At 43.9% G+C, this 25,776-nt stretch overlaps 1 protein-coding gene across 4 annotated transcripts in view; it reads left to right on the top strand.

The window, feature by feature from the left end:
• Window positions 1–25,776, top strand: part of KIRREL3 (kirre like nephrin family adhesion molecule 3) — a 973,594-nt gene that overhangs the window by 606,619 nt on the left and 341,199 nt on the right. For all 4 annotated transcript variants that reach the window (XM_061592926.1, XM_061592928.1, XM_061592927.1 and 1 more), the window contains one exon: window positions 527–676. In XM_061592926.1, coding sequence (XP_061448910.1) covers window positions 527–676 — 150 coding nt within the window. The remainder of the gene's footprint in view (window positions 1–526; window positions 677–25,776) is intronic.

Genomic DNA, 25,776 nt, shown 5'->3' with positions numbered 1-25,776 from the left:
TTGTCTACACTGACTGGCAGGGGCTTTCCAGGATTCTAGACTGGGCACATTCCCCTGGAGATGCCGAGGACTGAAACTGGGACTTCCTGCATGCAAAGAAGATGCTCTACCACTGAGGTCTGACCCTTTCCCGTGTTGAATTCTATATTGTAAACCCCTCGGATCTGTTGTCTTGCACTTTGTAAAGCACCATGCACACTGATGGCGCATCATCACCATTTTATGAAATTTCCCTTCACCTTCACTCTGAAGTAGTCGGTCCAGTAACAGTTTTTCCACATGTCTTGCTGTCTGTGTAGACCAGGCTTTAACTGGGAATATTAAGAGGGCTGGTGGTCTTCTTGGTGAACAAATATAAATAATAAATAAATAATGCGATAAACTTTGTTGCAAAACCAGAGAAACCAGAGTTTGGCTCCGAAGCTGTTTTTATTGCAAAGTCCTAGCTGATGGAGAGGACTCACAAATGAATGCAATTCTGGCTACTTTTTTCAGCTTATCCTTCTTTGTATTTTGTACCCTGAAGGTTACCCACGCTACTTGGTTGTAGGGGACCATCTGTCAGGGGAGCATCACCTAAAGATCCTGAGAGCAGATCTCCAAGATGATGCTGTGTACGAGTGCCAGGCCATTCAAGCGGCCATCCGTTCCAGACCAGCCCGGCTGACCGTTCTCGGTAAGGATGCAGTTTCTCACTGGAAAATTGCACAATTTCTTCTCTCTTTTTTTCTTCTTCCCTGAACTTGAAATGAGTTAAAAGGCTTTCCGTGTGCTACTTAAAAAGAGAGCTCATTCAGAAGATGAAAAACCAGGTGTGTTGCTCAAGTTGGGCCTGCCACTGAAAATGTTACCACCATGTCAAGTTGTCCTCTCCCTGTAATGTTTAGGCCAAGGTAGCCACCAGAATGGTGCCTTCCAGATGATGTTGGGCCAGAACTCTGATCATCTCTGACCACTGGCTGGGGCTGATGGGAATTGCAGTCCAACAACATTTGGAGGGCACTCTTGGTTTGGCTACCCCTGCTTTAGGCAATCTCAGACATGTCATTTTCCTACCACCAGTGGGCAAGGTTATGGAACAGGGATGAGGGAAAACACACCATGTGGTGATGTCACATGTGTTGTAAATATTGGGGTCATTTCTTGCTGCTGTTTATAGTTACATGCCTAGTGTTGCTCATAGTTCCATCCTGAGGGCAGTGGTGACTCTCTAAGAAATTTAAGTACTGGAAATATGAGAGGTGGCAGCAGCCTGGGTGAGGAAGTCCCACCCCTCTGAGGGACAACCATTGGGCTGCTCTAACTGTTTCATCTGGAAATGTCCATGAGCCAAAGCATAAGAAGTGGAGTGGGAGGAGTTGGAACATCTGAGGACTGGGGCAAAGCTTGGGCACACCGTGTGACGCTCCCTAGCAACTCTTACCATAATTTCAATGTATTGAATTGGATCCAGATTAAGTTAGTTGAACTCCAGTCCCATTGAAATCAACGGGGCAAGTAAGTCATGATTTAAGCCCGACTTATTTCAGTGGGAACTAAGCTCAGCTAACTTAGTCTAACTTAGTCCAACCCATTGTAAACTGCCTCAGAGAGTTTGGTTATTAGGCAGGGTATAGATATTCTCCAAATAAAAATCAATATGGAACATAAACACAAGCCAACACATAGATTTGTTGTCTTTATAAAAAAAAAAAACTTAAGTAGCTTATCACTCAAGTAACTTCAGTGGAACAAGTCACTTTTCCTGATTTTGATATCTTGGCTCATATTTAGGATTGCACATATCTGTAAAACTTTGAGATACAGTTTTTTATTGTCACTGGTAAGGTAACAGTAAAAAGCACCACTCCTCCCTCTCTCTCTCTCTCTTCCTCCCTCATTCATCTCCTGCACTTGACAATGGGAGCAGGGGAACTTTATTAAGAAGTATTTCTTTGTTTGTCTGTCTGTCTTGATTTAGATTTATAACAGCTCCTGATGATTTGGGGTGTGTAACTCAGCTTTTGCAGAAGCAAGATTTATGTACAAACACGAACAAGAAAAATATACCTCCGAAATAACCCCCTACAGCTTCTCAAAGCTGAGATGTTATTATGATTGAAAAGTGTTTATCAGTGGAGTTTATATGAAAAAGAGAATAGCAGCTGAAGTTCATTCATTATAATTCCAATGAGTCGCTCTTCTTCTATATCACAGAGATATGAAGGGAGCCTGCCAATGAATGGCTGGGGGAGGGGGATATAAAGGGTGGTCTGCTCCAGTCGTTGCATTCACACTTATCATGGGAGGAGTACCAGCTTGGAGATTTCATGATCCAAGACTCCTAGTTGTTGTTGTTGTTGTTTGTTTGTTTATTTGTTTAATAATAATAATAATAAATCTCCCGCCCTTCCTCACAGTAGGAGCCCAGTGGGTATGAATCACCTGCGCTGCTGTGTTTGTGATATTGGGGCTGAAGCCCAGAAGGAATTATTATTGGGGTGGCTGGGTGAAGAGGGGAATATAGGAAACTGCCTTATATTTATTTATTTTATTTATTTATTAAATTTATTAGTCGCCCATCTGGCTGGTTGTCCAGCCACTCTGGGCGACGTACAAGATAAAAAACAATACATTAAAACGTTAAAATTTAAAACCATAACAGTAAAAACCTAACCCACCCCAAAAGCCTGCCTGAAGAGCCAGGTCTTCAAGGCCCGGCGGAAGCTCATCATAGAAGGGGCCAGAGCTTGGAAAAGTTACTTTTTTGAACTACAACTCCCATCAGCCCAATCCAGTGGCTATGCTGGCTGGGGCTGATGGGAGTTGTAGTTCAAAAAAGAAACTTTTCCAAGCTCTGGAAGGGGCATGGCGGAGATCATTTGGGAGAGAGTTCCACAGGGTGGGGGCCACTATTGAAAAAGCCCTCTCTCTAGTCCTCACCAGTCTAGCTGTTTTAACCGGTGGGATCGAGAGAAGGTCTTCTGAGGCTGATCTTGTTGAGCGGCATCCCTGACAATGCTGGAGGCGCTCCTTCAGATAGACTGGGCTAAAACCGTGTAGGGTTTTAAAGGTCAAAACCAACACCTTGAATTGGGCCCGGTAAACAACCGGTAGCCAGTGCAACTCCTTCAGCACTGGAGTGATGTGATCTTGCCGGCGGCTGCCTTTAATCAGACGAGCCGCCGCATTCTGTACCAGTTGCAGCTTCCGGACCGTTTTCAAGGGTAACCCCACGTAGAGCGCATTACAGTAGTCTAGACGAGAGGTGACCAGGGCATGTAAATAAATGTTCATAAAGTTGATTTTAATATGTATAATTCAATACCTCTTTTTATATTGGGTTGTATCCACCTAAGTAGTTGAGCAAGCGGAGCAACTTCTGTTTGTATAATTGAACTTCCTCTCCCCCAATCCTCTGGAGCAGATTTGGGGACAAGGTACGGAAGGAGATGGAAGGAAAGTACCATTGCAGGAGTGGAAGTCATTCCACTCACATAGCGATTTAGCTGGATTCAACCCAGTGTCAATAAACTGAGCATTTGACCATTATGCATATTTAAATTATTTTGTAGTGGAAGATAAAAATCGTAATGTATCCTTTTTTGCCAATTATGATACCTTATGCTGCAATCCAATACACACCTACCTGGGAGTAAGTCCCATTGAACCCAGTGGAGCTTGGTTCTGAGTGGACATGTATTGGATTGCAGCCTTATTGTATTAAATGGAAATGCAAAGAGAGAGGATTGGAAATAAGAGATTATGAATACAATTTTTGGTAGGGTAGAATTTAAATTTCCTAAACAGACATTTCCAAGAGTCACTTCATAGGATTGCCCTGGTCTAAGATTGGTAGTTCTCTGCTACTGTTCTTCATTCTTAAGTTAAAACCTTCCTCTTTCCCAATGCATTTTAACTTAAGCTATTGATTTTTCATTTGTTGTAATTGATTTTAGACTGCTTTATTGTTACATGTTTTTATTGTATTATATTGTGTATCTTAGTATTTTTGTTGTTCACCGCCCAGAGAGCTTCTGCTAGTCGGGCAGTATAAAAGTTTAATAAATAAATAAATGTACCACCGGTGGGAGCAGATGGTTGGGAAGGTAGGGGCGCAGCCTCCGTATCAGATGGAGTTGATACAGCGCCGCCCGGCTCACAGCCGAGACTTGAGCCTCCATGGACAGCTGGGAGTCAAGAATGACCCCCAGGCTGCGGACCTGGTCTTTCAGGGGCAATCGTACCCCATTGAGCACCAGGTCCACATCCCCCAGCCTTCCCTTGTCTCCCACAAGCAGTACCTCGGTTTTGTCAGGGTTCAGCTTCAGCTTATTCCTTCCCATCCAGCCACTCACCGACTTCAGGCATTTGGACAGGGTTTCTACAGCCAACCTTGGTGAAGATTTAAATGAGAGATAGAGCTGCGTGTCATCCGCATACTGATGACATTGCAGCCCAAATCTCCTGATGATTGCCCCCAGCGGCTTTATATAGATGTTGAACAGCATCAGGGAGAGGATGGAACCCTGTGGCACCCCACAAGTGAGAGGCCAAGGATCCAAGACCTCATCCTCCAATGCCACTCTTTGGTACCTACCAGAGAGGAAGGAATGGAACCACTGCAATACAGTGCTCCCCATGCCTAACCTCTTCGGGCGGTCCAGGAGGATAACGTGGTCAACGGTATCGAAAGCCGCTGAGAGATCAAGGAGGACAAGGAAGGTGCATTCGCCCCTATCCCACGCCCTCCTCATATCATCTACCAAGGCGACCAAGGCTGTTTCAGTCCCATGTCCAGGCCTGAAGCCCGATTGAAATGGATCCAGATAATCCACTTCCTCCAAGTGCGCTTGCAACTGCTTTGCCACCACCCGCTCAACCGCCTTGCCTAAGAATGGCAGATTTGAGACTGGGCGAAAGTTGTTCAGATCTTGGGGATTATACCAATTCAAAGCAATGGTCCATCTAGCTCAGTATTGTCTACACTGACTGGCAGCAGGTCTTCAGGGTTTCAGGCAGGGGACATTACCTGGAGATGGCAGGGACTGAACCTTGGACCTTCTGCATGCAAGCCAGATGCTCTGCCACTGAGCCCCTGGACTAATAAGTAGCTAGAGAAGGTGTCCTGCAGATGTAGCTGGAGTACAGCTCCCATCATCCCTGAGCATTGGCTACGCTGGTTGTGGCTGATGGGAGTTAGAGGCCAACAACATTTAGAGGGCACCACATTGGCAGCCCCTGGGGTAGTGGAAATATGAGTAAGCAGGCGAGTGTATAAACCCCTATCCTCCTTTCTCCGGCTACCGGAGGAGCTCTGTCCCCCTTTCCTCCTAGCTCTCAGTTATATTTGATTATTGCCATTCAGAACAAAGGGGTTTGTGATGCAAATATGTGTTAGGGGAAGAAGGAGATTGGTCTGTTGGGTGCTGAACCTTCCTGCATGTGGGTGTGCTTCCTAGAGTAGAGTTGTTGGACTACAACAGCCGTTGTGTCCTGCCAGCTGGTCAGAAGTGATGAGGTTTGTAGTCCAACAACATCTGGGGACACAAGGTTGAAGAGTATGGGGTCTGTTTCTGAATAGAGAAGTTTTCTCCCACATAAAAGCTCACTGCTTCCTATACCTCCGTTACTACTGCGTCTTCTCCTTGGCTTTCTACAGTACCTCTCCGAACCAGCAGAGACGCTCAAGTGGCATGCACACTGCAGCAGAGTATTCCTAGGAAATCTCCTCTCTGTTGGGGATTTTAGCAACATAGGTAGCTGCCTTATACTGAGTCAGACCGTTTGTCCTTCTAGCTCAGTATTGTCTACACTGACTGGCAGCGGCTTTCAGAGTTTCAGACTGGAGTCTCTCCCAGCCCTACCTGAAGATGCTGGGAATTGAACCTGGGACCTTCTGCATGCAAGGCAGAAGTTCCAACACTGTGATACAGCACGTGCCTTGCCTCACATGAGAAGGAAAGAGTGGCTATGTCTCCCAGTTTTATGTGCAATGGTGGTGTCCCATCCATGGCACTTCTTTGAATTTGATTGAAACCCTGTGTTTGAAAGTACGTTTTGAAGCAAAATCATTGTTTGGATTCAAAAAGCCTCTTTGCCAGAATTAGCTGAAGCATGTGCTTGTTATTCGACGGTTCATTACATGGTGGTTCAGCCTCTGGTAGGTCATGATTTGTGCACTTCATTATTCCTGAGGTTCATTATTTGGTCACTTCATTATCCATGCTGTTTGGCACTCGTTTCCTTCGCAAGCCCATGCCGTTCTGCTATTCAGGACTAGATTTGAAATTCTGCAAAGGGTTGATTCGTTAAGCCAGACCATCGCAAAGGCGACAGAGCACAAGATGGCCAGTCCGTTTCCCCCTCACCCAAGGTTTCCAACAAAGTTCAAATGGGAAACAATGAACAACACTTTGTTTTCATCCTACACACAGTAGTTCCCCCATAATTCACTGTATGTGTTAGTGTCTAGACACAGATTGGATGTAGGAAAAGGAGGAAGGAGGAGATGCTATGTGTGCCTACGCTGGAATACCAGTACAATTTTCATCAGGCAAAAATTTTTTTTTTGTTTGACGTGCGCCTAAAGGACAGGAATACATTGTCATGTGAGCAGCTGCAGCTAGCACAAAGCTCTGAATTCCCAAGCTTGCAAACAGATTATTTCTGGAGTCATTTACCATGGAAATGAGCACTAAACTTCCACTATATTCCATTAGATTTCCAGAACCAGCTTTTATGTTGTGTAAAAGATCAAATAAAATGTGCAGAGTGGTAGACAATGGAACCAATTACCTAGGGAAGTGGTGGGCTCTCCAACGTTGGGGGCATTCACGAGGCAGCTGGACAGCCACCTGTCGGGTATGCTTTAACTTAGATTCCTGCATTGAGCAGGGGGTAGGACTCAGTGGCCTTATAGGCCCCTTCCAGCCCTACTATTCTATGATTCTATGAAATTGCGGGGGGGGGGAGTGTCATACTTATTGTTTTCAGACATTAAAGTACTGCTACTGCTACTACCATTTACAACTACTTTGCTGGATTGATTTCTGTCCCGGACATGGGATGAATGAGCAAACATCAGCAGCTTCCACTCCATTGACATCTTCATCAGAATCCCCAACATCCCTAGTCAGGGATAATGAGAGTAGTAGCCCAAATGATCTGCAAGGGCACCAGGTTGCAAACAGAAGATTTCCATATGAAATACTATTGTTTTTGCTTTCAGGGCCACTATTCCAAATACAAATATGCATTCCCTTCCACTTCTTAGTCAGCAGATACACTCCACTAGCTATTGTTCCCTTCAGGTTTGCTTCTCAATGAGCCAAGAGATGAATTATAGTAATAAGATTATTTTAGAAAAGAAAAAAAAAGCCTAAGAACAGGAGCCCTTCCATGCTCTTAACAGCAAATGAGTAGTCTTTAATAGTCAAACAGAAGTTACCTGGGAGTGTTTTCCTTGTAGTGCTTGCTTCAAAACTTTACTGCTGTGTATCCTGCCTGTTGCTGTATGGTACACTCCAAGGAGCCTTATTGCGTGGGCTTGTCCAAAGCGAGGGCCATTAACACAGTCGCAGGAAACCAATAAAACAACAAGATGAAAGTGGATCATAGAACGCTGGAGATGGGGAAATAGCAATGATGCATTTGCCAGAGGCAGGGAAGGTTGGAGAGAACATAGATGTTGGAATCAGCAAGAAGGAAATTGTCTTCATAAAGCCGATGGTGATACCACGGCCTGGGTTCCGTGTGGTGACTGGTAACGAGACCAGCCATCACCTCTAGTGTCTGTGATTTCTCTTTATTTACAGGGGTTCTGTCTGCATTTATAGAAGGCAGTGACACTGCTGTGGATGTTTCTGGGGGATACAGCTCAATAAAAGTGTATCCAGGGCTGCTATAAAACTAGTCTGCTGTGCAAACAAACCAGCAACTCTGTCTGCAAAATATATATGATTTGCTTCTGTGTGCAAAGCAAAAGGAACACTTGGCTCAGTTCAAAAGCTCCTCTAACTAGGGAGCTTTCACTGTGGAGTGGCAATGGCTGATGCACGTTAGGCCACCAGTGGGTGGGGCCAGAGCTGATGACAGGCAGAGCCAGCTAATTGTATCTTTGTCCCAGGGGGTATAGTGATGGGGGATGGGCAAATGAGGGCAATGCCCCCCAAGTGATAATTCTGCTCTCCCAAATGAAATTTTCTTTCAGACCCCAAATTTCTAGCATTGCAGTAACTTAAAACTTCACTTGAGCTTCTAGAAATACGGTTGAGGCATCCAAAGAGAGGGGCGGGGCAAAGTTACCAAGGGAATGCAAACACGGTGTTGTATTCTGTTAATAATTCACTAATAGGCAAAAAACCTTGCAGTTTAAGAACGTACTTATAGCCCACATATATTTCTATCAAACTTTAAAAAGCAGGGAAATTGGGCAGCTATAGTGAATGCACCAGGGGAGCAGGAGACCTGAACTCCTCTCTGAGATATTGGACTGCCCTACAAATTTGTCAAAATGCAAACACCATTTGGGTTGGTCTTTCACAGTCCAATCCACTTCCTGTGTAGTTTGGAAGAATTTGGTAGCATGTGCCTCTGAGCATTTGGTGAGTGGTGGCAATACCTGCCATCTCCAAAGATGGAGAATAATATTTTTGTATGTTTGTTGGTGTACTTCTTACTTTGCTTCATTCCTGTGTTGCTATTGTTTCTACAGAGAATCTAATCTAGAAAATTTTATTTCTCTCATTATTCATCCTAGAAACCTGTGTCAAATTTATTTTTATTAATTTCAAAGCCTTTGTATTGGTCAGTGTCATATGATGGTGAAGACAGCCTTTTGTGTTTCAACCTGGAGGTTATGTTCTATTTCTATTTTGGGTGCATTAACAGTTGAATCTGAACCTGTAGTTTGATGTAAAATCAGGCCCCCAAATTATGGAATGATCTCCCTGACAAGGTGTGCCTGGCGACAATACTGTTATCTTTTCAGCGCCAGGTCAAGACTTTCCTCTTCTCCCAGGCATTTTAGCATGTGTTTTTTAATTGCTTTTAAAAATGTGGTTTTAAATTTGTATATTTCTTTTGAATGTTTTTAATTGTTGTAAACTGCCCAGAGAGCTTCGGCTATGGGGCGGTATACAAATGCAAGCAAGCAAGCAATAGATAAATAAACACTGGTATTTCCCTCCCCTATGGTGCTCATGCAGCCTCTGTAGGAGGTGGGCGCTATCAGTGTATTTGGTGGGTGTGCCTAGGCTATTGCCCCTTGACAGTGCAGCAGCCTAGCCTAGTCCAGGGCAGGACCTGAGAAGAAGCAGCGAGGTGAGTGAGCTGGCTCTCCAAGGCCCAGAAAGCCTAACGAGACCATACTAACTTAGCCCAGGCTATGGGGAGCTGGAATACTGTGCATGCGTGTCTGGGGGGCATTTCTTCCCTGGTTTGTTAAAAAAGTTGAAATATCCTTTCAAGCTGGTTCCATTTCAAAATGGTTTTGAAGAGTATAATGTGGCTAAAGCATTAGTCACAACAGTTTAGACCTCCACCCAACTGTTGTTATAAATAATTCTTCTTATTCAACTTTTCTCATGCGAACCTATATACTACCAAAATAGGGCATGTGACGTTTGCTGGTAGAGCCATCAGAAGTAGTGTTAGCTGGCTGGCCTGGGGCCATTCTGTAGAGCAGAGACTGTGTGCTTGTACAGTTGATTCTAGCACCTGTAGTTCGGGAAGACGTTCCTATGTGATGCTGTCAAGCATTTCCTTATGAAAAGTGATGTTTATAGGTATTAATTTAAACTTCTCTTAATGTTTTCCTGGCATGGCAAAGGAGACCAGGGTAGTTAGTTAAGGAGCTTACTAAAACATTGTGCCTGTGCAAAGAAGCCTTTTCACACATGTACACTTTGTATGCTGCAGGACTCACTTTTGGTGCATCTACAGCTGTGTGTGAAAATTCATTCTCAACTTTGATGTCTGCGCTCACACCATACAGGTGTTCAATGCTTCATCGGAGAAAAACAAACTTAGTAATCTTGGCTTTTCAGAGTAATATATTTGAAGGAATTTCAAGTGAACAGGTCTTCTTGCAAGTTTGCAGAGAAATCATGGTGCATTAGACTTTATCAACAGTTCAGATCATTATGGTAGGATGATTTCCACGATATACATTTACTACCTAGTCACTGTTATTTAGTTTACACAACTATTTTGCATGTGGAAAACATTGTATTTAAATTGATTTGCTTTCTTTGTATACTTCACAAGTCATAGTTCCTAATTAACATGTAGAAATTGGGGGAGGGGGTTGTCTTTACCTATGAAAACTTCCCCCCAGAAATCTCTTTTATAGTGACCAATGCCCCAATCCTTCTGCCACTCCAATTTTTGTCTCTGCCCCCCCCCCATGAAAATTGTCTCACTACACTCCTGCATTGTCCCCATCCTCTTTGCTAAGTTCTTCAAAGGCAACACCGAGACTGAGGAAGAGGAAGCTGATAGGCAGTGGCAGGGATGGAAAGATCAGTCAATTTCGGTTCTCTCAGTTTATCACTTTTCTAATGTTAAATTCAGTCCTCTACATTTCTGCAGTGATCTGCGATTTTTTAAAAAAGAAAACAATCATGAAAATTCTCCACCATTTCAGTGTGAATTTCTCCAAATAAACACATTTGTGTAGGCAGTTTTGACAAAGGAACACATTGTTGCAAGCAATATCTCATCACATCATTTCTTTTTGGCATGTTATTTTCACTCATCTATTTATTTTTATGTACACTTTCCCCTAATATATACATTCTTGTAAATATTGTTTAGCTGGTGAACTGCATCCCAAAATTCTAATAAATGCGAATTTCGAAGGATGGCTGTGCTTTGGTTCACATATTGTTTCGGAAAGTGTGAATTTGATAAATTCTGCTTGAAATGCGAACTGGATCGAAATTCTCACCCATCCCTATCCCTGGAGCAGTTGTAAGTCAGAAGGCAGGCTGGCGAGGGCAGAGTAAGGCTGGTGGGGCAGTGCCCCATTTGCCTTAATGTGACAGCCTCCACCACTGTGGAGGTAACTTTCCAACAGGGGTGCAGAATCTTTTTCAGGCTGAGAGCCACATTTCTTTCTGTTCCCTTCCAGGGGCCACATGACAGTGGTGGATGAGGCCAGAAGCAAAAATGGGCGGAGCAACAGATGTGAAATTTACAGTACAGTAGGCTAGTTTCTATACATGTGCACGTAATCCTCCATCCACGCAAGCAAAAGTCCCACATTCCAGCCAAGCAAAAACCCTCGGAAGGGTGTGAAGCAAGGCCAGTGAGTGGCTTGGCCTGGGGAGAGAGGGTGTGGCTGGGGAAGTGGGCATGGTGTGGGGAAAATCCCAAGGGCCAAATATAGAGGCTTGGAGGGCTCTGCTTTAAAACCATGAGGAAGAGATACATCCAGTAAAAAACACTGAAGCTGCTAAGAGTGCGTGTAATTTTGTATATGAATTAGATGACTGCTGTTGGAAGTGGGGCAAGAGCAACTCCTGTTTTATTCTTTTGTTAATGTTCCAGAAGGGAGATAGAGTTAGGGTCCTCCAGATGGATAGGCTTGATTACCTTTACCTGTGATGCTCTGACTGGCATCCTTCCGCTGTCAGACTGATACATCTTAAGGGAAGCTTACCTGCCCCTCCTCCTTCCACCCTTTCCTCTCTTCTCTTCTCTGACTATCCAAGAGAGAGGAGACACCTTTGTCTCTGCTCTCTCTCTCCTGAGCCATGAGGGCAACTCCCAAGCCTGGGTGTTGCACCTCCAACTTAGTTAGTTAGAACTAGGTATGCCTTTCTATCTGCTGTGTATTTCTATAAATAAAGTAGCTTTTCTTATTTTACTAAGTCTTAAGTCTCAATGATCTCAACACAGGGTAAAAGCCTGCTTTCTTAGGTAAACGCACACACTGGCACACACGCATTTTAGACCGCTGTTGTTCTCTGCTTAACAAATATATACAAATTTACACAACACCAATTGCAACATCTGCCTCTGCAGATTGTTTGGAAACTCCAGCTGGTTTGGAATATGGCAGCCAGGCTGTTGTCAGGGGCTTGCTGGTTTCATCAAGATCTCAGCACTGTTGAAAGATCTATCGTGGCTAGCAGCAGCTAATTTCCTGTCCGAACTGATTGTACTAGCTTTAACCTTTAAAGCCCTAAATGGTCAGGTATATAAAGGGCCTCCTTCTCCCATGCACAAACATGTCCAATATTTAAATCTGCTGAAGGAAGCCATCACCAAAGGGAAAGGGGGTGGCAATGCAGGACAGGGCCTTTTCAGTGGTTGTTCCCCCTCTATGGAATGAACTCTCCCAGAGAAGTTTTTTTAGGAAGGTGCCATCATTCATATCTTTCAAATGGCAGGTCAAAACATATGTTATTCACCAAGGCTTTTCACTGATAATTTGTGGTACTGGTACCTTTTTAACTTTTGGCTTTTTATCTGCCTTAGCTGTTTATATTCTTTATGAATACGTTGTTGGATTTATAGCTCTTGTTTCTTAGTTTGTTGTTATTGCTGTATGTTGAGAACCACTTTACAGATTAGGAAAGTAGGAAAAAGCATCATTAAAAAAATATATATAATAAAAGTATCAACTAGGAGCAGAGAGAGAGAAAAAGGGGAAATAAATTGAACTGCTCAGTGTCCTGTTACTTATAATGACTCTTTGGCTGGGGGACACAAATTGCACAGGGCAGCATTACTATCCTGCAGTCATCAGTTGTATGTAATAAAAAAGGGACTTAGTGCTTATAACAATGGGCCAGGATGGTCACTGTCCATAAAATGCAGTGTTTGAACATCTGATGGGAGACATCAGGGGAGAGAAGAATGGAATCTGTTCAGGATGTAATAAAGCTAAAACTAAGCATGGTCTTTTCTTCTGACAGCCATTCTCAATGAATTCTATATAGTTAGAAATAAGGCTATTGATTGACATTTATTATGGTTGGGCACGATCCAGCCAGAGATAAGCCCTTTTAAGTCTCATTGATGGGTCAGTGAAGCATGTGCTAAAACCTCTACTGTAGAAATCAATCTGACTTGAAAATGCTTAGCTGTGGCTGACTCGTGCCATTTATTAGAGAGCTTTCCAAGATCACAAAAGTTAAAGCAAAAATGAGAGACACTGAAAATCTGTCCGACTCTATACAGACGAAAGTGGATGGTAGTAAAAGGTGTCCTCTTACTAAGACAGGCCCTGAGCAATGGTCGTGAATGATCCAAGAATTGCACCCAGCATCATCTGTGACATTGCACAAAATAACAGGGGGCACCTTCTGTGACAGCCTCTCAGCTGCTGTTTTTAGAAGGTATGGAAGGGGAGGGCATCTGGCTAAAATTGGGTGGAGTTGAAAGTTGAAGCTTAGGAACCATTAAGGGTCCCCTTGCTTTCCCCCACATAATTAGATCATTTGCTCTGCATCATTGTAAAGAATTCTGGGTTGCATCACCAGGCTCAGCTTCATTGCTAGCCAAGGGACAGCTTGGGTTGCACAATCTTACAACCCTCTGACTCGTGTCTCTTTCCCACAATATGATAGATTGTTCTGTTGTGCCTTAAAACTGATCGTTTTTGTGTTGCCTGCAAATGAGATATTGTTACCCCAAAACAGACCGTGATGGAAAATTTCATTATTCTGTGCATTTTGAGAAATAAAAGTTGAACACCCGTTGTGTCATGAAGCCCAAATGTTAGTATTTGCTTTATCAACAAACTAAATTGTGCTGGAAAACAATGAGAATCCACTTGAGTGGTTCTTCTTCTTCCTCCTCTGTAGGTATACAGCTTTCTTCCTAGAGCCGCTTGCCTGATAATAATATCTCAGTTGGTGCAATAAGGAAAACCAAACAATCCCTTAATGGAATGTTTCGGTCCAGAAGACCTTATGAAAGGAATTTATTTCATCCAGCAATTAATATATTCATAGGAAAAGTATTGGCACAAATTATTTATGATGTTCAAATTTGGAGGGGGGGGGGTCCAGCCGGGGGGGGCATTAAATTGGAAGCAGTGGGACTGATCCACACACCCCTGACCTTCTTAGAGGTTTTCAGTAGGGGTAAAATGAATAGGCATGGAGATGGGAGGAATGGCATCACAGTGGTAGTAGGGTCAACTCACAATCTATGTGCATTCCTTAAAACTGTACAGGCAGGTGTATAATTTATACATGGATAGGTATCACCTATACATACAAGAGCGTGCACAACTGCTTTCTTCAAGCACTTTTAAAAAAATGAATGTAAATTGGGGTGGAATCTGCAGCTGTGGTGACATCCTCTCACAATGCTTGTTTTACCCCAATGAATATTTGTAAGGTGATAGTGTGAGTAAAGGCCCAAAGGTTGGAAATCTCTGTGACAGTCCAACCTGTTTCTTCCAGTGGCATTCTCCAGGAAGTATATTATCCCCCAATATCTATAATCAACCTGTATGATATAGCTGGAATTATATAGCTACTCTTGGTTTTAGTGGAGAATATTTGCTTTCTTTCACTCGGCTCATACTGAAATCAAACAAAGCCTTGTGAAGAAACTCTTTTCTATGATGCAAATGCCAATTTCAACATTAAGTAAAAACATGAAGACTTGGCTCTTCCTGTGTGGCAATGTGTAAGTGGCTACCCTATTAAGGGTGACCCTTAATCAAATGTAAAAAGCTTATTCACACTTGTCACAATCTCACATGCAGGCAATGCTGCTGTTCCTCAGAAACCCAAGGGTACCAGTTTGTACTAGGATTTCTGTTGCCCTGTGGGATGACAAAGACAATTGCACCATCTCCACAAAGCCCATGCGCCATGATACTCAAACCAATGCCAAAATAACTTTTCCTCTTGATATCCACCATGGCTATAAGATTTTCTTTCAACCCATGTTGAGTTTGGATCCTATTTCCCTAATGTAAGCATTGTTGCTCTACACATAGTCTGACTGAAGAAATGCTTCACAAAATTTGGAGCAATGCGAAGGTTGAAAGTCAGCTGCATTTCAGCGTGTGTAATATTTCAAGAAATGTGAATTAGGTAGGTTCACAGTACAATGTGAACAAAACTGAATTTCTTTCTCGTCCCTAAGAGAGGGTTGCCACTGATTGGAAGGACTCCCAAGGTATGCCGTAAAACCATCCTTTAACAAGAAAAACCACAATTCCCTCCCTGTTGGCATCCTTGCCTAGGCAGGAGATCCTAGAGTGACTTTTAGTTTTGATGGAAAGGTGTCCGAGCTCTGCCTTGCTCCAGCAGATTATGGGGTCATTTTATCAATAGAGGGGCCGAGGACATGCCCAGACTGCATTCAACCCTAGACAATAATTTCATTCAGTTCACATTTTGAAGCAAACTGACCTGACTGGCAGTAGTTCTTCAGGTAGGGGCCGCTCCCAGCCCAACCAGGGATTGAACCTGGGACTGTCTGCATGCATGCAGAGCAGATCCTCTACCACTGAGCCATGGCCTTCCCCATAAAACTTCAGCTAGCCTCAAGTCAGATTGCTTAATGCAAATTAATGCATCTTTAAGATCTGGTTGGTAAAGGAAGAGGAATGTTTTTTTTAAAAAAACTTTCAGTTTCTGTCTGTAACAGGAGTCTCAATTAGCAAAAACCCTTCTTTCTTACCCTCTCCCATTTCAGAAAAGGAGAGAATGTTCACTTTTACATAGTTTTTTTAGTGCAGAAGGGGTTCACAGTGGGATTGCTACCAAGGCAATTGCCACCATCTGGGGGCCTGCCTTGCTGGAAACAATGTTAAAAAGAAACTCCAAAACATGCATTTCTCTACAGCTTAGAAAACACATGCTGCAAATTAGCACATGTTTACATGCCACAAATTATCACCTTGTTATTGTTGCACAACATCTCGTTCCCCAAATACTAACATTTTCAGAATGCCAGTATTCAGTGCACTGCTAGCTAAAGTTCCAGGTTTGCCAGATGAATGGGTGAATGGTACCTTATTGTGAATCACAGCATTGGTCCATCCCGCCCAGCAGTGTCTACTTTGACTGGCAGTGGCTCTTCAAGGCTGAGAATCTTTCCCAGCTCATATTGCCTGAGACATTCCCAAGACTGACCTTGGGATTGTCTGAATGCAAACATTAGCGATCAAGCCACGTTGAAGGTATCAGTTTTGATTTACAAAGCCCTAAACAGCTTAGGACCAGGATATCTGCAAGGGCATCTTCTCCCATATACTGTAGGTTACCCAAGCCATTGCAGTCTGAAGAGGAGGCTCTTCTGATCCTACCACAGTTTAGAGAGCTTAGACTGGTGGAGATCCAGAGAAGGGCTATTTCTCTTTTGGCGCTCACTATGTGGAAAGCTTACCCTGCTGTATCACAAAAACTGGTAGGGCCCAACTAACAGGTAAGGAGGGGGAAGAGAGACAGAAAGAAACCTCCAAGCAGGGCCAGGGCCAGAGGGTGGCCAGGTTGGGCCCTGGCTGAGGGGCCCCTGAAGGGCCCATCCTTAAGGTGGGTAGCTAGTGCTCCCATTCCATGATCCATGGCAACATCAGCTCCCCACCCTGCCATGGATAGCAGAGAGGGAGCTTCCAGGCACCCCCCTACAACCATGCAGGTCCACAACGCTCGCCTGCATGCCCCACCTACCTCTCTCATTCAGGTGAATGCTGGTTGCATTGCATGCATGCATGCCATCAACCAAGATGGCGACTGAGGCATCAGCCCCTTAAGGATGCCTCTGACATCATCTTGGTTGATGGCAGACATGCACATGCAGCACAGCCAGCATTTACCACAGCAGGAGAGGTAGGTGCTGGCGGGCATTGTGGGCCTGGGGCAGGCTGGGGCCCAAGGGCCTAGTCATGCCTGGCGCTGGCCCTGCCTCCAGATAAAGATAGAGGAGAAAATCAATTTTGTTTGCATTTTAATGAGGAACTACCAAAATCTCACTTCTCAAACCAATATGCAAACTGAAACACAGGTATCTTTCAAAATTACCACTTCTTGAAAGGTGACATTTCTGACTTCCTGTCAACCCCCGCAACAGGTAACATTTCGGAATGGTGATCGTTAGAGGTGCTGAGGGAACTTCTGCTTACACTGCAGTAGCAATTCCCTGGCAGAAAGACAGATTTCCCCAGTATGTTTTACCGACAGAAAGGCGTCCACATTATCAATGCCAGCTATCAAAGTCCCTGTACAGTATGTGGAAGGCACTCTTCAAAACAATATGGGAACCGAAACACAGCCAGCCTTCAAAATTGGCAAGTATTCAAATTCTACAATGCAGTTCTCCAACCAAACAATATATTCAGAAATGAATATATTAGGGAAAAATGTCTACAAAAGCATATATATTTGTGAAAATAACATGCAAAAAGGCATTATATTAGGGGGAACTACTTGCAAAAATGGGTATGTTCAAAACTGCATCCAAAAATGTGTTCATTGGGAAAAATTTGCACTAAAATACTTGTAAATTTTCAGGAGGATCTTTTTTAAAAAAGAAACAGATTGCCGCAGAAATGTGAACTGAATGTAAGATTGGAAAAATGAGAAACTTAGAGAACTGACAGGTACTAGAAATATACTTTGTTGTAGGCCCAACATGTTTCAGAAAATTCCTTCTTAAGGAACATGTTTTTAGAAATAATCGTCACATCCAAGGTGTGATTGTTTCTAACAATGTGCCCTTGAAGAAGGAAACTTTTTCCCAAAACACGTTGGACCTACAGTAAAATACATTTCTAGAATGTGACTTGATTTTCCTCTTTCTGTCTCTCTCTGTCTCTCTTTTTGCCTATCACTGAGCACCAAAACAGACATGGGACAAGATATCAGAATTAGGTCTTCCATTTAAAAAAATGTTTTACTGTAAATCAGTCACTATGTGGGTGGTAGTGGGGAGAGGTGTGCTCAGTAGTGTAGTGGCAATTCAGAAGTGCATGGTCCCTTCATGATAGTCACAGACACGTCCCCTCACTCGCATGCCCCTTCTAAGATTACAGCATAATCTGGCCAGGTTTGAATACTGCTTTCTGCTTCCCTGTCACTGTCACCATTTAACTGTCCTTTCTCACAGGCAGAGATACGGGTTGAATTACAGAACACAATATCTACACATTTATCTCCTGCTGCTACCAAACTACTTGATGATGCAGATGGGATGCTAACATCAGGATTCACTATATCTTCTTCTGCAGTTACAGGATTCTCCCTCTCCACAACTTGTTTTGACTTTTTGAAATAGGAACTAATAAAGGCTTGCTTGCAATAGACACTGGCACTCATACTCTCCTTTCATGCTGATTGGCTCGTAGGATACTGGAGACATATGGATCCTGCTGGGATCTGGCTCTCAAAAAAGTAAAGGTTCAGAAACCCCAGATAACTACATGACTAGGTGGGCTCCAGTTTTGATCAGAGCAGTAGCACCATGTGAGAAGGTATTGAATACTCCCCCCAAATGTCATTTCTCCAAACTAACACACATACACCTCATGTGGAGTTGGTATTAGCCCTGCTGCAGAAACATGGCTAAATCATTCCTGCATTCTTCTCACTTTGGGGCTAATATCAGCTGTGCATGGTGATTTATATTGGGAAAATGATGGGGAGAAAGAGTTAAATGCCCCCTGCATCAGCAGCAGTGCTCCAGTTGCAATCAGAGCTCCCTAATGGATGCTTGACATCAAGGTGTTTGCTGTTTCTGTTCCACTGCAGTTTGGCTTCTGACAAAAACTACGTTATTCATCTCTCTGTTCACTGTGGCAGAATTTTATATAGTTAATTATGTAATTAATTATATTATTATTACTTTGATCCACACCATTCATCCCAAAGCAAAAGGAACAAAAAGCAAATGGGGAAAAGGTCATCAATTGTATTTCATTTTCAGACTGAAAACAAAAACCATCACCACCAATACTGATTGTATCAGCTGGATGAATTTCCATTTCGGGCATGGGACAAATATGTTGGATGCTTCCTCTCCTGTTTCTGTTGGAATTATCTGACATCTTTACCTCCAGCCCTCCAGATGTTGTTGGGCTCTAACTCTCATTATCCCTGACCAATGACCATGCTGGCTGGGCTGATGGGAGTTGGAGTCCAACAGCACCTAGAGGGCCATAGAGTAGCCCCCTCCCCACTTTACATTATCACAATAGATACAGATATATAGAAGGTCTCTTTCATTCTGTTCATTTTGGCACTGGATTTTAATTCCTCCCCATAGCACCAGATGAGTTTTATATGGATCCCAATTTTAATTGGTGTTCTTCTGTGACACTGAATTGGGAAAGACTTTGCCAGCCCCTGCAGCTTTTGGAAAGACATCGGCTCATTCTAGATATTAATACCAAACTCATTCTCTGAGAGCAGATCCTTATGTTGCCAAAACAGCATCATCCACACACAAGAATCCCATGGTGGGGACAGGAATGACATGGAGTATCTTGGGAGAGGGCATAGCTGACTGGAATCCTGAACAGGAGCTCTCCACCCCCAAAGATTGTAGACCCCCTTGTGCCTTCCAGTTTCCCAAAGGCTTCCTCCAATCTTCCCCCTCCATCTTCCCTTTCGTGCCTTCCCCAAATGCCTCCACATTTATTGTCCCCAAATTTTTGCTTCTCATGTCCTCCTTGTCAAAATGTTAGCCATCTAATTCCACGCACCCAGCCTTTAACTTTATGCACGCCTGCCATGGAGATGTCCCAACATGCTGTCTAAATTGTTTTTTGAACTACTGCCATTCATGTCTGACAACAGCTTGATGGGCCTGACACTGCCTCCTTTTCCCCTTCTAAAACAGAGAGAGAGGGAGGAAGGACATTTTAATTAAATATTTAAGAATGCGTCACATCAGGTTTAGATCTAGTTAAATGTGGCAGACTAGATTGCTCCATAAGCCTTTGGAAGTCCAATTGTTCAAACAACTGAGCCTGCAAGGATCACTTACCTCCATTGGCTTCAGGGCACTAGAGCTTCCAGAGAAATGGAAAGAGATATCGTCTTCTCATGAAATCCATGCCAGCATTCAGTCACACTAAACCTTTTTTTCTCCGTCAGATTATGGGATGTCTGTCTGTCTCCGTTTTTCACAGTGTTGCAGTTCTTCAAACCAGGGCCAGCCCTACCATGAGGCAGAGTGAGGCAACTGCAACAGGTGGCAGATCCTGGGACGTGGGGCAGCATTTCCCTAAACTGGCCTGCTGCCCTCACATGACATTGAGGATGTTATCCCATTTCTGGCGTTGAAGTAACATTCAACTGCCAGTCCAGGCAGCTTCTGTATGTTGAACAGAGGTGCCTCAGGCAGCAAAATGATTTAGGCTAGTACACACTTACCTGGGAGTAAGTCCCACTGAACCCAGTGGAGCTTACTCCTGAGTAGACGTGTATTGGATTGCAGCTTTAGGAACGTAGGATGCTGCCTTATACGGAGTCAGAGCATTGGTCCATCTCGCTCAGAATTGTCTACACTAACTGGCAATGGCTCTCCAGGATTTCAGACAGATGCCAGAGATTGAGCATGTCACCTTTTGCAGGCAAAGCAAACGTTCTACCACTGAGGTTCAGCCGGTTGTTCTTCAACCCAACACCTTCCAGTTTCACGGAATTTAAAGTGCAGGTTTTTTAGCCTGTCAAGCTCTAAATTACTGTAGGCTAGGATATCTAAACGGCTCTCTTCTCCCAAATGAACCTACCCATTCTTCAAGGTCATGCGGTGAAGGCCTGCTACCAGGTGCCCCCAATTTCAAACTTTTGCCCCCTTCCTTCCACTTGCATGCCACCTAAATCTGTTCTAGGGGTTCCCTCAATCCTCCAGATTTGGGGAGGCCTCAGAGACAGGGGAGTCAGGGGAAGGTCCATTGCACAGTCATCCTTGCACTGATGGAATGAGTTAGTTGGATACTGGCCATAAAATAGATGAATTTTGTGGAGGGGGGAGAACTGCATTACAACAATTTGGAGAAGTGCATATTTTGAAAAATAGCTGAATTTTGGTTCATGCATTGTTTCAGGAAGTGCAAATTAGGTAGATCTGCATTAAAATGCAAAACGAACAAATTTCTCCCTCCATCCCTACTCCCAGCTAGCCTACTTCCTGCATCTAACTTATACTGTAGAGTTTAGGCATACACATAGCGGCATAAGACATTTGCTAGGGGCAAAGGCAATTCGTTCACTCTTCATAAAACATTCCCCCAGGTTCATATTACACACATACATATATTTAGCAAGGAGTGCTGAGCAGGGAAATCTTGTGGAACCCACTAGAGTTCTTGCTACCTGCCACATTTTTTTCTATAAAATAAAATAAATAAAAGAGCATGCTAATTTATGATCTGTTTAACCAAGTTGGAAGTATTAATTAAATAAAGCGAGAGCCTGATTAGGAGGAAGAGGGAGGGGGAGAGAGAGAGAGAGAAAGATGAAAACTAAAATCCAACAGCTTTGGCATGAAATTGCAAAGCAAACACTTTGGCTGTAACCACTGGAGGTTTCCCTCAGGTCTTCCATCAAAGCGCAAAACGGGAGGGCAAAGACAAGAGATTATATAGCCAACAGATGCGTGTTGTTAATATATGCATCTGCCAGCCTTGCAGTTTAAGGAGCTAGAGGGCTACCTTGTAGATCTTGCTGCACTCAAAGGAGCGTGAGTGAATTCCAGACCCCACTGGGCAAGTTGGGGGTTGCAGACACGTTAATTAGTGTTGGGTTTCCAGATCTCAGATCAGCCATGTGAACAGAAACGTTGAACAGTGCAGTTGCGTTGCCATGAGGAAGGGGGGGAGAGAGAGGGACAGGAAGCTCATGTTGCTCTGATAATGTGGTATAATCCTCCAGAAGCACCAACCCATGGCAGTCATAGGTACCTGGGGTGATAGTCAATGCTAGTTCAACTCAGAGTAGACCCACTGAAATTAATAGACATGATTAACTTGGGTTCATTAATTTAGATGGGGTTATTCTGAGTAGGACTTAGCTGAATACAATCCCTGGATCCAGTACTCATTGAGCAGATAAAACTGGGTCTCTTTCCAAATGAGTCTGTGAAAGAAGCGATGCCGGCATAAATAACCTCTGATGTTAGAACCATTCCACATAAATTTGAGAGAGGGTCCTTTTGGGGGGAGGCATAGCATCTGCCTGGCGCGCAGAAGGTCCCAGGTTCAATCCTCAGTATCTCAAGGTAAGGTTGGGAATGTCCCCTGTCTGAAGCTGTGAGGAGCTGCTGCCAGTCAGTGTTGACAGTGCTGAGCTGGATGGAATTATCACCATCAAATGTATATCCCACCCTTCCTCCAGAAGGAGACCAGAAGGGCTGCAAAGGAGGAAGCTGCCTTGTACTTGGACTATCTAGCTCTGTACTGTCTTCACTGACTGGCAGCAGCTCTCCAGGATTGCAGGTAGGGAGTCTCTCCCAGCCCTACATGGAGATCTCAGGAACTGAACCTGGGACCTTCTGGTTGCAAAGCAGATGCTCTGTTACGGAGCTACGGTCCTTCCCCTCGGTGACAGAGATGGTTTCACAACTTTGCAGATTGGGATGTCATGCGAGTGTACCATATAAGTGAAGCTCATAATTAATCATCATCAACAGCATTATTCAGAAAGCCTCCTGCCTCCTGCCGATGGCTTAGAAAATTCATTATGCTGTTACTTGTGATGGTGGATTATATTTGACAGCCACAGATTATATATAACAACAACCAGACTGCACTGAATGGAACCATTGTATTGCATCAAGGTGAGGACACTATGCAAGGAGCAATAATCTTTGCTCCAATTTTCTGGTCAGTGGGAAGAAGAAACCCTCTCTTCAAGGTGGCCCTCTGAGATTGATTCAGCCAGATAGCACACGTATCAGTCCTTTTAGTTGTTCAAGGACATTTTTGCTGCTAGAATAGAAACACACTCACTGTTCTGCTGGTTCCAGTGCATCTCCACCTTTCTCGCCTGAAAATGGGGACACATGACACTAGTCAAACCCTGCCCTTTTTTAAAATTGTAAAACCTGTTGGGGGACAGCTTGAGTGTGTGGTTGGTTTTTTTTAATTCAACCTCAAAGAGATTTCACAACTAATGGGCAGATCAACCCGTTCCCCCTCCAGGTGTGGCTAATGGAAATGCTTTCATTTGGCAACTAGTGTGTTTACAGCTTTAGTCTACTGTGTTAACTATCTTCTCAGTTGCCAGTGGAAATGAGACTACAGTAGGGCCCCGCTTCACAGCGTTCCACTTTACGGCGCTTCGTTCATGCGGCGGTTTTCAATTAGGGAAAGGCCCCGCTCTTACAGTGCTTGTTCCGCTAATACGGCGGGTTTTTTCCAGCGCGCGCCATTTTGACGTCATTTTTGCACGACGCAGCCCATTATAGTCTATGGGGCCCGCTTTACGCCAATTTCCTCTTTACAGCGGGGGCCTGGTCCCTAACCTGCCGTATTAGCGGGGCCCTACTGTATCCATTGGCCAAAGCAACCAAGAACAGAGAGGCCCCATGTTTGGCAAGATGACTGCAAAATTCTGGAGTTGATGGGTAGCTCTGGGGTTGGAAAAATCTCTTGGAGAGGTAGAGCCAATAGCAGTCTATTGCAGCCACTAATCATATCAATTTATAATGCTGCTTACTGATTAAAGCAGGGCTGGAGAACTGGATCTTTATCTCCTCTAACCATGGGTCAAGCAGGTAGGTGGGTTAATCACCTGATGTCACAATGACAGCAGGTTCCCCATTTTCACCCAAAGTTAGTGTTCTGTCCTCACCAGGCTTCTCAAGAGGCAAGAGACTTCCCAGAACATCAAAGCAATATCGAGGCCAAGCCAAAGTCGGAATCCACAACAACAAAGGGTTCAGAGAAGAAGGAAGGTCAGAGCAGTCCAAGGTCAGGAGCCAAGCGGTCCATGGGCAATGCAGGGCAAGGGCAAGGCAAGAGGCAGGTCCAGAGTACTCCAAGGTTAGACCTAGAATCAACAAGCAACCAGGTTAGGTATAAAGCTGGTATATGTAGGCATTGTTCAAGCAGCTCATCCAGCCTATCACTGGGTTTTTTTATGCTGGAACTGCTGGAATCACACCCCAAACCTCAGCTGACTCCTATAAATCACCTGCAGCCAGTCCTTTATTCTCAAGGAATTGTTTACTCCCAAAGAGTCTAGGCCTGCAGTTGAACGTGCCTCTGGATAGGCTGGTCTCCAGCTGGTGTTTGAGGCGATGCCTCTCCCTTGGCTCAGGTCCCATTCAGCCTCAATGTCAGAGGCCAAACTTACCCCAGATGCAGACAGCCCTTCCTCATCCTGGTTACAGGACCCGGGCTCCTCACCCTCAGATGGAGACTGAGCCAGGACTGGATTCAAGAGCAGAGCCTCCTGGTCTTTCCCTAATGAGGACTTCCCTGGCTGGGAAGAGGACTTCCCTGGCTAGAGATTTTTTCATCCACACAACACTTTGAAATCCCAACAATCAGCTGATTATGCAGAGTCGGCTAGCACTGTCTCCTTATCTTGGCACTAAGCCTCTCCTCTTTCTTACTGTGGGTATCCATTGTGCAGTCACTCCCGTGTGCTCTCTGCCATTCTCCTCCCCTCTCTGAAAATCTTAACAGATTGTCCAATACAGTTGAAGGGCAGCCACATATTCAGGGCTGATCTAACTTACCTAATTTGCACTTTTTGAAACAATGCATGAGCTGAAATGCAGACATCTTTCAAAATTCCATGCTTCTCCACATTTTGCATGTGATCAAAAATGCTTATATTAGGAGAAATTGCGTGGAAAAATGCATATATTAGTGAACTGACATACAGAAATGCAATATAAAGGCAAATTGTTTTGCAAAAATGTGTATATTGGGTATTATGGCACATAAATTGAGAAATTCTCACTAAAATAAAGTACATTTTCATGAGGACTTTTTAAAAATTGCACACTGATGTGGAAATCTAGAGAACTAAATTCAAGCATGGGAAAAATGAGAAAATGAAAGAAACCAAAACTGACAGATTCACCCTTACCCAGTAGGGGGAACCTGAAAGTTTCAACAACAGTTACAGGTTCTCAACAACCTTGAACTGGTCTTGATTCTCTCTGGCTCTTTTTCTTTCAAATTGGAAGTCTGCCCCCAGGTGAAAAGGGTGCCTGACTACAGCACTGCCCTTCCTCCTGATGCATGGAAGATGTAGGTTAAGGAGGTGTGCAACATCAGCTCGACAGACACATTTTTCAAGAAGAACACCTTTGTGTGAAAACCCGACAATTTAACACCCAAAGCTTGATTCTGAAACATTTTCTCCCAATTTCAAATGGATGCAGAAATCTCCCCTTTGTAGTTGGTAATGAATCCCAAAGTTACAGACTTACAAGCTGTTATTTGCCCCATGCCATGTTTGAAGCTGTTCCGTGGGAATAGGGGAATTCTGAAGTATTTGGGAGGGGGTTTATAAGGGGCCAAAGAGGGGAGGTCCACGAGCCTGCTCTGGAAAGATACAATTAATAATTGACAGACAATTAATTTCTACATTCGCCATTTGCTGTCTGTGCCCCTGTTCTCTCCTCACCCCTGCTTTTTTTTTTAATAACTTTGCCTTTCTCTTACTCCCATTAGGAATGACGTTTTCCTAAATCAACATGAATTATTTAATGATACAGATTAAGTCGATTCAGACCAGAGCTTCTGTCTTTTAATTTGACAACTAACTGAAAGCGGGCGGAGGGGAGGGGGAAGGCAACGTTCCCTGGGTGGTCAAAGGGCTGCAAGAAGAAGAAGAAGAAGGAATAGATGCCTTTGGG

Source organism: Rhineura floridana, chromosome 12 (genome assembly GCF_030035675.1).
Source record: "Rhineura floridana isolate rRhiFlo1 chromosome 12, rRhiFlo1.hap2, whole genome shotgun sequence".
NCBI classification, from domain to species: Eukaryota; Metazoa; Chordata; class Lepidosauria; order Squamata; family Rhineuridae; genus Rhineura; species Rhineura floridana.
The sequence above is the reverse complement of the archived record's forward strand: the minus strand, read 5'-3'. Positions and strand labels throughout refer to the sequence as shown.